This window comes from Epinephelus moara, chromosome 11, assembly GCF_006386435.1.
Source record: "Epinephelus moara isolate mb chromosome 11, YSFRI_EMoa_1.0, whole genome shotgun sequence".
In the NCBI taxonomy this organism is placed as follows: domain Eukaryota; kingdom Metazoa; phylum Chordata; class Actinopteri; order Perciformes; family Serranidae; genus Epinephelus; species Epinephelus moara.
This window is the reverse complement of record NC_065516.1, coordinates 31,177,633-31,192,711: the sequence shown is the minus strand read 5'-3', so window position 1 is coordinate 31,192,711 and position 15,079 is coordinate 31,177,633. Positions and strand designations below refer to the sequence as shown.

The 15,079-nt window shown below is 41.1% G+C and overlaps 1 protein-coding gene across 1 annotated transcript; it reads right to left on the bottom strand.

Moving 5' to 3' along the window:
• Nucleotides 1–4,360: 4,360 nt before the first annotated feature.
• Nucleotides 4,361–8,842, bottom strand: bambia (BMP and activin membrane-bound inhibitor (Xenopus laevis) homolog a). The gene is made up of 3 exons (XM_050057019.1): nt 8,273–8,842; nt 6,274–6,555; nt 4,361–5,454 (listed from the first exon to the last, which is right to left on the bottom strand). The coding sequence occupies exons 1-3, from the start codon at nt 8,346–8,348 to the stop codon at nt 5,036–5,038; spliced, it is 777 nt and encodes a 258-aa protein (XP_049912976.1). The 5' UTR covers nt 8,349–8,842; the 3' UTR covers nt 4,361–5,035.
• Between the last annotated feature and the right edge of the window lie 6,237 nt (nt 8,843–15,079).

The window sequence follows — 15,079 nt, the reverse complement described above, 5'->3', positions numbered from 1 at the left end:
TGCAATGTAAAAATGTTATAGGGTTATGCTAATAATGTTAGCATGTTGTATTTGTGGTGGTAAACACATCTTTGTAACGTTACCTTTGTTAAAAGTTGCTGTTGTTCCTGGCTTCGTATGAGTAGGAGAAAACTCTGCTAGCAGCTAGGCTAATTCGTGCAATGTAAAAATGTTATAGGGTTATGCTAATAATGTTAGCATGTTGTATTTGTGGTGGTAAACACATCTTTGTAACGTTACCTTTGTTAAAAGTTGCTGTTGTTCCTGGCTTCGTATGAGTAGGAGAAAACTCTGCTAGCAGCTAGGCTAATTCGTGCAATGTAAAATGTCATAGGCTTATGCTAATAATGTTAGCATGTTGTATTAGCGGGGAAAATGTGTCCAGCAAAAGACATTTTAGTCTGTTAATCCTGCAAGTTATAAGGAAACCGATTATAGTAAATGTGTTAACTGTTGTCAGCCATGTTTTATGCGTGTTTTAGGTCACTTAAACTTCACAGCACTTCACAGGAGCCCCACCGCCAACTAGTGTTTTGGTGGTGTGATTGCAGAGCGACACAGACACAGCACAAGTGTAAATGCTCACAACAGTGTACGGACAATGACAATATGTACAACTATAAATCAGCCTTAAAGCAGATTTTGGGACGGCCCATTCACTGGACCTTTTCCTATGGATTATTATTATCTATTAATTCTTTAGTTGATCGACTAATCAATAAATTGTTTCAGCCCTGTATCATATAAAAAGCGATGCAGACTCACAGTGTGTGTGTGTTCCAGCGGGGGAACAGTAGAGCTGGTGGAACCCGGTGGACGTGAGGACATGGAGGGAAGAAAACCAAGAAAAACATACAAGGATTTAGAAAGGCCTGTTACTACCCTGGGAGGTGTGCATCCATTACCGTGCTCAGGTGTTAACAGGTTCCATGTGTGTTTACACTTCATATATTGTTCCACATGCTGCTGCCACCACAGCGGGTACGAGGCCTTCCTGCACTATTACTGTATTATTGTGAGGGTAACGGGGGGGAGCACAGAGGCAGCACCTCACAGATTTAAACCTCTGCGTGTTGTTAACCCTGCTGCAGGAATGTCACCCACCTGGGTCCTGCGGCGTGGAGGTGGGGGTGACGATGTAAAGGCGGATTAAACATAAAGCGAGATTTGTGCTGGAAATCGGCGTCAATAAAAATCCGCTGGCGGTGGGGGTCAGCTTGAAGTCGCTTCAAAACAAATTGGGGCTCTTTTGATGGAGGCTGGTGAGACACGTCATTAAATTTGCATGTGAATACAAACAGCTTGACCGCCTGGTGCTGCGCAAAATGGCCGATGCTAACGACCGTGCCGCCGCCGCTGGCTCCGGCTATTGTCAAAGAGCCGAGCTGTGACTGCTGGATGTTGGTGAGGCGGGAGGAGGCCTGGCTACAGCGGCAGACTCTGGTGTGGTGTGTGTGTGTGTGTGTGTAATTAATGCACAAAGGAAAAATGTGTGTCGTTGCTTACTGATGTCTCCTCATATAAAGATGAAAAACAAACTTTTTAAGCTCATGTGTGACTTTCTAATCTTCCCGTGGCCACCTGACACCCATGGGTGAGCCAGCAAAGTAGAATCAGGCTAAAGAAAACAGCAGTCACATTAGGCAGACCAGGCAGAGGACATTGTTATTATTACAAGGGTAATAGTCCTGGGGGAGGCCCTGAGCGTGGGCCGAGCCTCGCTAATGCAAGCTGCCGTTAAGTGGTTAGCTGCTAATAGTGTTTTCCTGTCCTCCTAATGGAAAGAAACAAGGGTCACCGCTCAGCACGGAGACACACACTCTTCACTGAAGCGGGCCTCGACTTTAAACTACTTACAGGATGTCTTGCATGCGGTTACCACGGTGACTGAGGAGAGCGTGGGGTGTGAACTTTTCAACCCAAGCATCCCCATCTCGCTTTGTGTGACGCACACGGTGCATAATACGCCGACTGTTGCAGCGCTGTCAGGATCACTGTGACATTCGGACCTTCTTGAAATGTAAATATTCAGTAGAGGTTTAGAAACCCCTGACGAAGGAGCTCGACAGAAACCCGAGCCCCGGCTCCAAACAAACTGTCAGAATCAAGCTTTTACCGTTCTACTTGTTGCTGTTTGCATACACATTTAGCAAAAATTCAGCCAAAAAGAAACAGTCTCCCATAATGGTTTAAATATTGGGTTGTAGTGGCTGGCAGCGCTGCTCGACCTGCGGTGATACAGCTTACAGAAACTGCAAGATTCTGCACAACACTGTCCCTGTGAGTTTTTCACCAGTCTTTGTACACTTAAAGGGTCGGTTCACTGTTTATATCTGTGCACAGTAGCCCCTGTAATGTGTGTGTTATCACAACATTAGACAATAAAAAGAAGGGAAAAAGACAGGTAGCTTTCGTGACAGTCTACACTGTTTCGGTGGTAGGTCGTCTTTGCTGGTGCTTTGTTGTAATTTGTGCAATAATTCAACTGGTCAATACACTTTCTTTCTTTATTCTTACGTTTTCTATTCTTGCATTTGTATTTAACACACTTTAAAGTATGATGCATATATTTGTGAATATTTTTATTTTATTTGTATAATGTTTTTTATGTTATTATTTTTTTATATATTATTTTTATTCTTAAAAAAAGAAGTTATTTATTGTTGCATGATTCACTTTTTTAATGTCTCCACGCCAGCGATAGCCGTGGCCAGAGGCATTTTGGTTTCGGATTGTCCGTCCGCACGTACGTTCGTCCCATTTTTGTGAACACTGTATCTCAAGAAAGCCTTTAGAGATTTTCTTTAAGTTTGGCAAAAACGTCCACTTGGACTTGGGTTTTGGTGGTCAAAGGTCAAGGTCAGTGTGACCTTGCGTCCGTCTGTTTTTCGTGTACGCAACATCTCAAGAACACCTTGAGGTAGTTTCCTCAAGCGTAGTACAAACGTCCACTTGGACTCAAGGATGAAGTGATTAGAATTTGGTGGCCACAGTCAAAGGTCAGTGACCTCACAATAAGTCAAGAATGGATATGCTGATTATGACAACACTTCACAGAAATGTCTAATAGGATAAAATGAAGTGGTGACACTTTATATCCAAAAGGTCAAAGGTCAACTTCACTGTGACATCATAATGTTCTGCAAAAACACTTTTCTGGTCATTACTCAGCATCGAATTTAAGCATAAGACAGGAAGACATTTTGTCAGATAACGAAATGGTGACACTAATCTTTGATGCCCACCTTAAAACTGCGGTTTGTGAGATTGTCTGTGTTGCTGGGGGAAGATGTGTGTAAACTGTAAGTGCAACTTGACTCATTTGTGGAGGCATACAACTGCAAAGCAGTAATTCTAGTCTTCCATACTTCTTATTTCATATATCTCTATATCCTGATAGTTTCTCTCTGCTTGTCTACAGTATAAGAGTAAGTGTAACGTGACCCAGTTTCCTCCAGGAATCAATAAGGTATTTCCTGGTTTGATTTCTGGTTCTTTAATTTTTCCCTAATGTCAATAAATCCCAAAAAAAGACAGAAAAAAACATGCATGTAAATCTATCAGGGACTATTTTCAGTTGCGGATTGACACAAGTACTTCCAGCAAGTGTTACTTATATTTCTGAGGAGCAGGACAGTGGGTGTTGGATTTAGTCAACATAAAATACAGTGGGTGTGTGCTGTAATTAATGAACATGTCACCCAGTGCTATGCTGCAGCTCACTGATGCTTTTCAAAGATTTTCTGGACAACACTGAGCTCTACGGCACAGAGAGGAAAATATATCAGGCTTTGATACACAGTTTTCTTATTTCACGGGATTCTTTGACAAGAAAAACACAGACCAACAGTCATATGTTTTGAATAAAGAGCAAAATGGTATTAGTTTTCCTCCTCACTGACAACCTGCTGAACACAGGAGGGACAGTGTTTTCACTGACATCCACACAGGCAGAATATGAAGGCATTAGAGTGAGTATAAAATAAATAGCTCCACTACTTCCAGGATAAATCCAGCCAGTGAGGGAGAGAGGGGGGGGGGGGAAGTTATTTGAAACTGAAAACGTGACGTCTGGAGAGGGTTCAAGAACAACTGACAGACGTAGCAGCTCTACTGTAAAACAAGGCCTCACTGTCAGGTTTGCTACACACACACTGAGCACACCAAGGCCAAACTGCGACCCAGCTTTGAAACATGACACTGTTAAAGCAGGATGCTCCTGTCACACATACACCTCTGTTAACCGCACTCTGACAACATGTGTGCCACAGGAGCAAAGTGTACACAGACTGTATGTTTCCCTTGTCGTTGTTCACAGTGTCACGGCTACACGTTCAGTAAAAACACGAGAATCATCCAATAAATAAAAAGTCATTTAATGGAAGTTTTTCTTTCACACTCACAATCAAGCTTATAGTCTGATCACAGAGAGAGATGTTGGACATTCACCCAGAACACGACACACACTGGTCAGTTTTATCAGACAAAAATATATATATATTTAAAATCTTTACAATAAGTTCATCATGATTCGTACACAGAGGAGTGTGCACACCTACAGTCAAACACTGGATTTTTTTTTACTCCTCAGACAAGTTCATTTTTGTACCCTGGTGTCAGTGTAAAATTCTTGTTTTAAGCAACGACAACTTTTTTCTTTTCTTGTTTTCTCTTTACAAATGTGCAAATAAGACAGATTTGGAATCCTTCAGCGCTCAGTGAAAGTCCAGGATCCTCAGGAGCAGTGACAGAGCTCTCACTTCACCTCAGTCCTGCCCTCTCAAGTTTAAATACAGCTCCTTGTTGCTTTGCCTTTCATTTTCAAGTAAAGTGCTCCTCTAGCAAAAACCACACGGCATGAGATCAGTCTCGTATTTTTTCGCCACTGGTTAAAAAAGCTAAAAACACAAACCCAACAGTCCGATGGATAAAAACATGGGAATGTCTTTTTAAGGTAAAAAAGCAAAAGCCAACGACTGAGAGGCAGCCCTGGCTGTCCGCGCAGAGGCGACAGTCACGTAGCTCCCAGCAGGAATCATACAAACTCCAGCTTGCCGTGGCCGCTGTACATCCCCCAGTGCACCAGAGACAGGATCTTGTCGTTGCCCAGGTCGGCCTGCCTCATCTTGTCGCAGGTCAGGCAGCAGTTCTCGTGGCCCGTGACGGGCACCATGCACTCCAGGTCCAGTTTGGCCACGTGGCCTTTCTTGGTGTGGTGGCCGTGGAAGCTGTAGTGGAGCCTCGACAGCATCTGTTGCCGCTGGTCCTGCAGCCGCTTGTTCTCGCTGCGCAGCATTCGCAACGCCAGCATGATGAGCAGCACCAGGATGAGGCCACCGGCGATGGGGACGGCGATCACTGCCGCCCGGAACCACACCTCTTTGGCCGAGGCCAGCTCCTGAACCCGGGTCACCAGGTTCCTGTTGTTGCTGTCTGGCTGGTACCGGCTATGATCTGCACACACACAGAAAATCATCTGGTTAATTGCACGCTCACAAGTTTTTACAGCTCCACATTATTACATACAGATACACAGATCTAAAGTTAATAACTATCTCTGAATATATGTATGTTGTTTGTAGCTTAATGAGAGGCTTCGCTCCACAGTCATGCCACTAACCACAGCTGAGAGCGAGGAAGTGAGAAAGAGCAGCAAATGAGTCACCCTGTCCTGACTGACAGCCAGAAATTAATTTGAGCTAATAAACTATAGTCTGCTCTGGTCATGGTCACAACAATAAGTCCCCTCAGGACAGCTCCCCTTCCTCTCTGTGCACCTTTTCATAACTCTGTGAGCTAGCACTCATGCCCAACATGCAGACTTGTCAGGGAATATTCACTCTACAAGGCACATTCCTACTCAGTGGGAAAATTACATGGTGCACACATAATAAAAAAAAAAAAAGAATATATCTGATCTCTTTCCAAGTGCTTAAGGTAAACTGGCTGCTCCCTGGCTTCCCAGGCACAGAGCTGGAGCCCATTAAAAGTCAAACTGAAGTTCTGTAAAGCTGGGAAGCAGAAAAAAAAGAGTAGGAGGGGGCAAGGGTGGCCTGCATGTCCATAAACAGCAAAGTGTTTGAAGAACCCTACAGCTCAACGTATTGCTTCTGGAACAGGAAAGAGGAAAATGTTGAATATTTGCAGAGGAGGAATCGTAAAAATCCTCCCGCAGAGTCCAATCATTTTTAAAACCCCGGTTACAGAGAATTTGATATTTCAGTTTCAGTGAAAAACAAACATCCTAACAGCCCGACGAGGTTTCATCTTTACCTGTCGAGTCCCTGGTGTGCGCCAGGTCGTGCAGGCCTCTGTAGTTGCACATGTCATCGTGGCAACACTCGAGCGTCGAGGCCCCGCTGAGGGCGTCCGCGCCCCTGGAGCTGCTGCTGCAGACGTCCGCGGCGTTGACGATGGGGTCTAAGCACCCGTGGGTGAGGGGAGAGTTTACGTTGAGCGGGTCCAGGACCTTGGTGAAGCAGGCGTTCAGTTCTGACTTGCACATGTATCCGGTTGCCACGCAGTGCGGCGCGTCACAGTAACACCTTATTTCTCCTGGGGATGCAAAAGAAGCAGAGTTAGGGAAGCAAAATTGGACATATTAATACAATATTTTATGACACATAGATCCTAATATTTTGACTTTAACTTGACCTAAACTTCAGCTTAGCAGTTTGGCGTGTTTGTCAGGACCCTGTGGGGGTTTTTGAAGGAGTTTTAGTTCAGTTATGTCACTTTATATGACAGCATATCCCACAACAATGCTGCTTCTCTGACACTTTGGAGACTTAATTCTGTCCAGAGCAGCCTGTGGTCCACTATACTTTTATTTTGAAAGTGGGCTCTTAAAGTGTCCTCTATGCCCTGCAATAAACAGCCAGGTAGCTTTAAAGACCTCATGGGAATATTCCACTTTTGCATCAGTTCAGCTAATATGCCTTCATTTAGGAGCTCCTCGTGCAAAATGGCCCTTTTTGTCTGTTTTATAAAACAGGAACCGTGTAGCTTATAATTAGTGGTTTGTTTGCCAAAGTCAATTTCTTTCAACCCAAATGGAAACTCGTAAAGAGGTGGAGAGGGAGGGGAGAAGCCGGAGCGCGGCGCAGGAGTCTCCTCTCCCCCCGTTTGCACGCAAAGCTTCACTTGTGGTCAGGACTGCCTGGGGGGGCAGGGTGCACTGAGGTCCCATCTACAGAGCTTCCAGCAACCTTATCATTACGGGCTGCCTGCTTTTACACGGGCCCACTCATTACTGCATGCGTGGATTCTTTTTTAAAAACATATATGTGGGCCAAGGATCTGCCCTGATATGACAAAAACAACTTCATGTCTTATGGTGCCACAGGACAATACATCTAAATGCAGTGTATGCTTTTAACATACACAGCTGGGTTGGTTGCTGTGCTGCATTTCAACAAGTAAAAGCAGCAAATTATTGAAAGCAACTCCATAAACAAAGCAATTAAAGAGTTTCCATCTACTACATTCAAAAACTGAGCTAAAAATACAGCAGCTTGGGGATGAAAGTTTTCAGAGACCAGCTCAGCTCCTGTCAGTGCTGGTGGTGCCTCTTTGAAAGCAGGAGCACATTCATCAGATCAGTGTTTTCCCTGTGAATGATTGGAGCAGCAGGGCCCGGGCAGGTCATTTGGAGAATATTTCATTAGAAAGGAGAGGCCCCTTTGTGGGCTGAGGGGGGGAAGAGTAGCAGGCCGAGGCTTTTTAAGCCCTGCTCAGTCTTGTATGAATGGCAGAGTTACATATGAGTTATACAAATAAAAGCAGCCGTTTAAATGAGGCAGGATTTGTGCATTGTGTGTATGTAATGTCATTTAATAAGGGTTGCAACTTCATAGGAGTATTTTAAAGAGTTTAACTAACAGTTTTGCTACCTGGGCTGGCACAAGGAGGCACTTATCTATAAAGAAGTTAAGTAAAGTAGTTCATTTTAGTTGAAACACTGCAGATATGATTTAACAAACACTATGTTGAGTGTTTAACAGCTAAAAATGGTTTGTTTTCAATCATCTCCTCAGTGGTTTAACCCCCTGATCTTTAAAAGAAGTGTTTAAAAAGTTAAATGCTTCATTATTATCTTGATAAAAGTGATTTTAGGGACACTGGCTGACATTAAACCCTCAGGTCTGGGTCAGGGAGTAAAGTCCGGGTCCCTGACTGAGCTGTGGCCGCACTTCATCACAGCAAACTGATGTTTAGCCTGATTTGATGAAGCTAACAAACATGCCCCGTCCACAGAGCAAAGTCTATATACCTTTAGTAAGAAGAACAGCCATGGCACAGAGCTCCAGTTGTAGCCAAATGGAAATGAAACTGGACTGGCGATCCATTTACACCAAGTTACTGCGCAGAGACACAGTCCTCGTATATCCAGGAGCAGCGGAGAGCGAGAGTCCGCTGGACGGAGAGCCGGACGGGTTAAAAGCTTCACGGCGAGAAATGAGTCATTCCCGTGCTGAAACACGACAGCTCACGATCCTGCCTGGAACAAAAGTGTCAGAAACCACTCCGAAATGTTTCCTCTCCCGCATGGAGGCTGAAAAGTTCGTGTTTTTAGAAGCGGTCCGACATTACTGGAGGACGCAACACACAGCGTCTTCTTCTTCTTCGAGCCGAAAGAGGCAGAAAAACAGAGAAATATACTCCTCGGTAGAGACTGAAGGGGAAACAAAGATGTCACCGCTGGTCCTCCTGTGTGTCTGTGAGCGGCCGGTCACGGTGAAGCATCACTTTTGTATTCCTGGCCGGAGATAATGTCGGGGAAAGACGGACAACTCTGCTGGACCGAGGACTGCACGCAGACTCCGGACGGACAAGATTTAGCAGGAGAAATAGTTGTGGTCTGTCAGAGCCCCGCCCCCTTCGCGCTGATTGGTCGGAACACTGAGGGGAAGTTAGGCAGAGTACGTAATAACACTGCGTCCGGTACGCCTTTTCAAAATAAGGCACGGCAAGTTTAATTCAACATAGGTAATTAAAGCGCTTTATACAAGGAATTAAAAACATTTAAAAACAATCTAAAGGGCAAAATAACACATATATTTTATTTATTTAACCTTTATTTAACCAGAAAGTCCCAATGACACTGAAAATCTCGTTTTCAGACTTTTGCACATTTAAAATGCAACAAATACAACAATTAATACAAAAATCCACAATAAAACAGTTATTACTAAGAAAAACAAGTACATGTCTCTGTCACCACATTTTTTTATGATGTCCTTAAGTGACTCAAGTGTCTCTAACTTTAGATTTTTTACTAATAATAGTTAATAGAATTGTAAATTAGAATATAAATTCAAAATAATAGGCCTAAATAATAGGCTTTAAAACTTTTTTTCATAAATAAATACAAAAAAAAAAAAAAAAAGAACAAGTGTGTACAAATTAAAAGTGCAATGTTTGGGGGTATCTTATGTATGAGTGTAGACATTGTCTGCTTCCTGTGCCTTTAATGTGCTAAGTATTTGGCTTGTTTTATATTCATGTTTTCATTTATGTTTTTAATTGTCTGCATGCCTTTGTGTCTTTCTGTTTTTGAGGCTATCTTAACCTCAGGTCCAGGGTAAACAGTTGAAAATTAGCCCTTGGCTTACACATTTACAACAATGTTTTGATGATTTGAGGATTTAACAATTTGTGATTTTGTCAAGTATTTTTAGCTCTTGATTTTATTTATTTATTGATTTATCTTCTTGTGGTTTTTAAATTTTATCTTTTTTTATTATTATTTATCTATCTATTTATTTATTTATTTAGTTATTATTTTATTTTATTTTATTTTATTTATGGCTGCAGTATGGGTGTAGCCCAAGAAAAATTTCCCCAAACTTTCCCTATAAAGTTAATCTTGATCTTGATGTTTATTAATGTACACTGGCCTTGCAAAAAGAAAAAAGAAAGAAAGAAATAAGAGCAAAACTCTGTTTACATTCGCTGATATTATTTGGTTATTATGGTACACCTACTTCACCTACATCACCTCACATCGTGTTGAATCATACCCATGTTTAAGGCACTCTTTCATCAGAAAATACAAACTAAGTCTCTGCTGTATTTTCACTTAATATTTTCGACATTCATTCTAAGTTCTGTACCTCACAATAATTCAGCCGATGCTTTTATTTTCTACACCATATCATCCATGTTCCGGTTTTATCCTGTCTGTCACGCTCTAGCTTGATAACTCGGGTCAGGCCAATCTCTTCATTCATCGTGCTTCATTTCCATAATACCATATTCCATATGTCATGATTGATCCCATTGGTGGGAGCAGCAGTCACTCCTCCAGGTTAACACAGTGTCTCAGCTCAGAGCTCATTCAGTCAGCAGCAGCAGCGCCTCTGAGACTGGAGCCTGACTGCGCTGCTGCTGCTGCTGCTGCTGCACAGTTTGGACCCTGAGGTCACTATTACTTCACTATGTAATATGTAGAGTAGACTTTTTAACACGTGCACTAACAGATGTGTAATTTACATCATTATGTTTTAAAGTCTGTAACACTGTTGTTGTGCCAAAGAAGCTCAACACACTCAAACATCCTGCGTGTGTAACTGTGCATTCACTGGACAGGAGGAATAAAGGATTTAATGCCACTGTATAAAACACATTATTCCAGGGTGAATTACTGACACGTCATACGTGAAGTTAAGTGTGTAGGTGAGGTCAGCCCGGCCGGTAGCAGCTACCTGCAGTGTCATCGTGCAGGCAGCCAGAGTGACGCCGCACTGAGCCGCTTCGCTTCAGGCTACAGACTGTTGCTGCTGCTGCAGGGAGGAGGAGGAGGAGGAGGAGGACGAACACACGTTCACAGAAATTAGCAATCCAAAAAGGCACATGGCGCCACCGAGACGACACACACACACGCACGCACGCAGCGCGCGCGCGCACAGACACAATTGCCCTTTGACAATCAGCAATGCAAAATACGTGTGCGCGCGTGCGATCTGTATCAGTGACAAGTACTTTTTTGCACTGACACAAATATAGTATGCATGTTTTACAAAGATAATAATAATAATGATAATAATTAATCTCTCATATATATGATTTATTTTATTTTACAGTTAATCAGAAGAAAAAAATCAGAAGAAAATATTTAATAAAAATATGATATATATTAGATATATACATATAATAAAATAAAAAATATTTAATGTAATTATCAAAATAAATTAAATATTTAATATTTAAATATTTAATCGATAATTAAAAGCTTTATTGAAACAATAATAATAATAAATCCAATTTATAATAAAGTAAAATAATATATATAACTTATTTTACTTTACAGTTAACAACACTAAGAAAAATCAGAAGAAAAAATATTTTTTAAAAAAACTATACTATATATTATATATAATAAAATATAAAATGTTTGATTTAATTATTAAAATAAATTAGATTTTTTTTTACATTTTTAGATATTCATCAAATAATTAAATATGTATTTCTTATATTTAATATTTAAATATTTAATAAATAAATAATAATTTTTTTTAAAAATTATTTATCTTTTACAAAGCTACATTGAAAAAAATGAAATAATAATAATATATGCAATATTTAATATATATATATATATATATATATGTGTGTGTGTGTGTGTGTGTGTGTGTGTGTTTATATTTTTTATTTTAGCTCCAGACCTGTGTGTAAATAAAGGTTCTCATACTTGTGTCCAACAGACAAGAGATTGTGACACACCGCTTTAGGGAACAGAACAGAAAACTACTCACCGCAATTACCGTAATTATCCGCAATTGAACAGAGGCGCCAGACCACGACTGACGTTACAGCATTTATCTGTATGAGAGCTGCATGAAAAGGCTGGAAGTCAACAGAAATACTAGTTTGATGCCTGATGGCTTCTCATGGTTAATTAGTTTCTGTGATACTGGGTGTCATTGTCTCTCTGACAGCACAGGTAGGCCTGTACACCTGGGAACTGCATCACGTGGGCTTTTATGTGGCTGGGGCTCCTCTTGTCAGTGAATTAAGACATTTAAAACATTTGGATTTAGATTTTGTTCCATTAAATATGATGAGAAATGTTCCTTTAATAGACTGAGAGCAGCAGCGCCTGTTTTTTCTGCCTTCACATGTGTTGGGTAATCAAACATCACCACCTGGTGGTCGACTCTGGTATGACCGCTTTATTTTACAAAAATATCTTCACCACAGACACTCCAGTTATTAAAAAATTGCCCTTATAAAAAGGTGAGAGACTTGTGAGAGGCATGCTAAAAAATAAAGGTCAAAGTTGAGCAGCAGGGGTCAAGATACCCTGAGTTTTTAATGCCTAGTAGGGGTCAACCTCCAAAAAAAAAGTGGATACTTCTCTGTCTGGTGAACGTCCACTCCTCCAGCAAAAGCTCCAAACCTTCAATTTAATGGGTTAGTTTTGCTTAAAAAGAAAGAAAAAAAATAGAATAAAATAAAACAAAATAAAATAACATAAAATAGAACAAAAATAAAACAACATAAAATAAAATAATATAAAATAAACTAACATAAAATAAAACAAAACAAAATAAAATAAAATTAAGTAAAATAAAATAACATAAAATAAAAATAGCATCACTATGTCATCATCAAGGGTACTTTCACAGGCTGAGTTACGCTCCTTGAGACCATTAAACTTAATATATATATATATATATATATATATATAAAATCTGTGTAATGCCCTTTTAAATCATATCTATCTGACTATAGATAAAGAAGAAATATGTCAATCTCCTTAAAAACCTTGACATATGTTAATGTCCAGACAGTAAGTACGATGTTTAAGAGCCCACCAGAAGGAAAACAAAACTGTGTGTCTTGTCATGCTGAGAGGATGAGCGTCAACAAGCTCTCAGCTCTCGGGGGTTTCATGTACGTGACCTTTTAGGGAGCGATTACACCCTGCAGCTTGTGTCTGCTTTCACACATTAGGAGATACTTGTAGGTGTGACCGGGCTCAGACAGTAGGAGCTTTGCTTAACAAAAGCCCCCCTGCTGCACAGGCAACGATGGCTGGGCTTCATCTGAGACGATGGGAGGAGGAAGAGGAGGAGGAGGAGGGGGAGTGGAGGTCAAGTCTACCTGAGAGAGTGGGCGACCCAAACCATGTCTGGATTCTAAATTCAGCCTTAAACAGGTCTAAACCAAGCTCTTTGAAGGCGTCCTGAGCGCCCAAAATGAGCATATTTTACACAAATATTCCCACTTTGAAGATCAAACCTCAGACTGGCTCTCTCCATGATACATGAGGACACACACCAGAGCAGACAGACTTCCTCCAACACCTCCCAGCTTCCTCCTCTCTCTTTGATGTTAGCCATATCAAGGTCTCTGAAGAATCAGAGACAGGCAGCCTGTCTCCATCCTCCACCGTCTTTTACTCTCCTGGTGATAATGGAGCAGAGCATCAGAGCATCAGAGCATCAGAGCGAGAGCTCCTGCAGTTATGTGGATCCATACTGTAGACGTGCAGGGAAACTGTTGGCAGCAGCTTTGATGTCACAGATTGGGTTACAGCCTCTGCATTCACAAGCACTCATGCAGGGTTTATCTGGAGAGCTGCCAGACAGGAAACTGACAGCATCCACCTTTTGTTTTTACTTGTTTTATGTTGAGAATTAATTCAGCCGCGCTCTGTTCTCTTATCACAGATGACTTTGGAGATCATTGTTTGATCAGCCAGAGTGGTGTACCCTGACTTATCAGGCTCAGCCTCTGTGAGCTACCTTGTACACTAAGTGCCTCGCAGTATGGACTGAAAAGAATAAAGATCTGCAGTGAGGAGCTGTTCTGGTATATAAACTGGAAAAAAGCTTAATATCATTAATAAACATACAAATAAATGAGCTTTGTCTTTAACATGTAGATTCATTCTCGCTTCATGTGTCTGTGTGACTCTGCAGTTACACCTCCAAAACACTCGTGGGCGGTCGAGTTCCTGAGAAGTGCTGTTAAGTTTAGCTGTTTCGAAACACACATTAAACACACATTAAACATGGCTTAATAGAGACCATTTCAAACACAAGTACACAAATCAGCTTCACTATAACTCGCAGCATTCACAGACAAACACTTGTCTTTATCTGGACACATTTTCCCCACAAATACAACATGCTAACATTATTAGCACAAGCCTATGGCATTTTACATTGTATAAATTAGCCTAGCGATGAGCGTAGATTTCCTCTGCTCATATGAAGCCAGGATAAATCACACACAAGACTTAAAATGCTATTTTTGTGGAGGCTTTATTGTCTTCACAATTTATTGTTTCTTATCTGTGAAATTAAAGTAAATTAAACTTTGTTTCCACTGAGGGAAATGGTTTCAGCTTACAGAAATAAACAGGAGGTCTGCGTCGCTGCGATGTGTAGTTACATTTCTGGACAGTTACTGTCCATACTGTAATGCTTTGACTACCTGACAACAGGGTTTGTAACAAACCACCCCGAAAAACTGACAAGCATCCACAACTGGGTTCTTTTTAGCTAGCAACATAGCTAACAACCACATCTTGTAGCCTAGCTAAGGAAAAACTTCCTATATCTCTCACTTCAAACTTTTTAATGGTAATAATTGTTTAATAAACCTATTGTATGAGCCAGTCCCATTCTCCCATACTTTACAAGAGGTTGAATTCACTTTCTATACACACAAATAAAGCAGAAAATTGGGAAAAATAAAGCTATAATACCCTCTATTCACATGTAAAGTCATTGTATCCCAATTTGTTTTGTGTCTCGCTCACTACAAGACTCTGTACGTCACTGTGAATCACTGATATTAAGAAATATTACATTTTCTTTTTAACAATGTTTTATGGTCTACAGAAAGTATTGGGTTTGCTGGGATGGTTTTTAATTGTGAGTCATTCAGTCAACTTTCTCAGGGAGAAGAGATGATGCAGTTACCGCCCTCTGCAGGTGTAAGAGGGTACGACCAGTAAGCTGGACCTGAGGAAGGCATGCAAGTATTTTTTCGGCTCAGTTTGTAGAAATGCTATAAAATGCTACACTCCTAATTTTGACCTCAAAATTTCACAACCATGGACAAA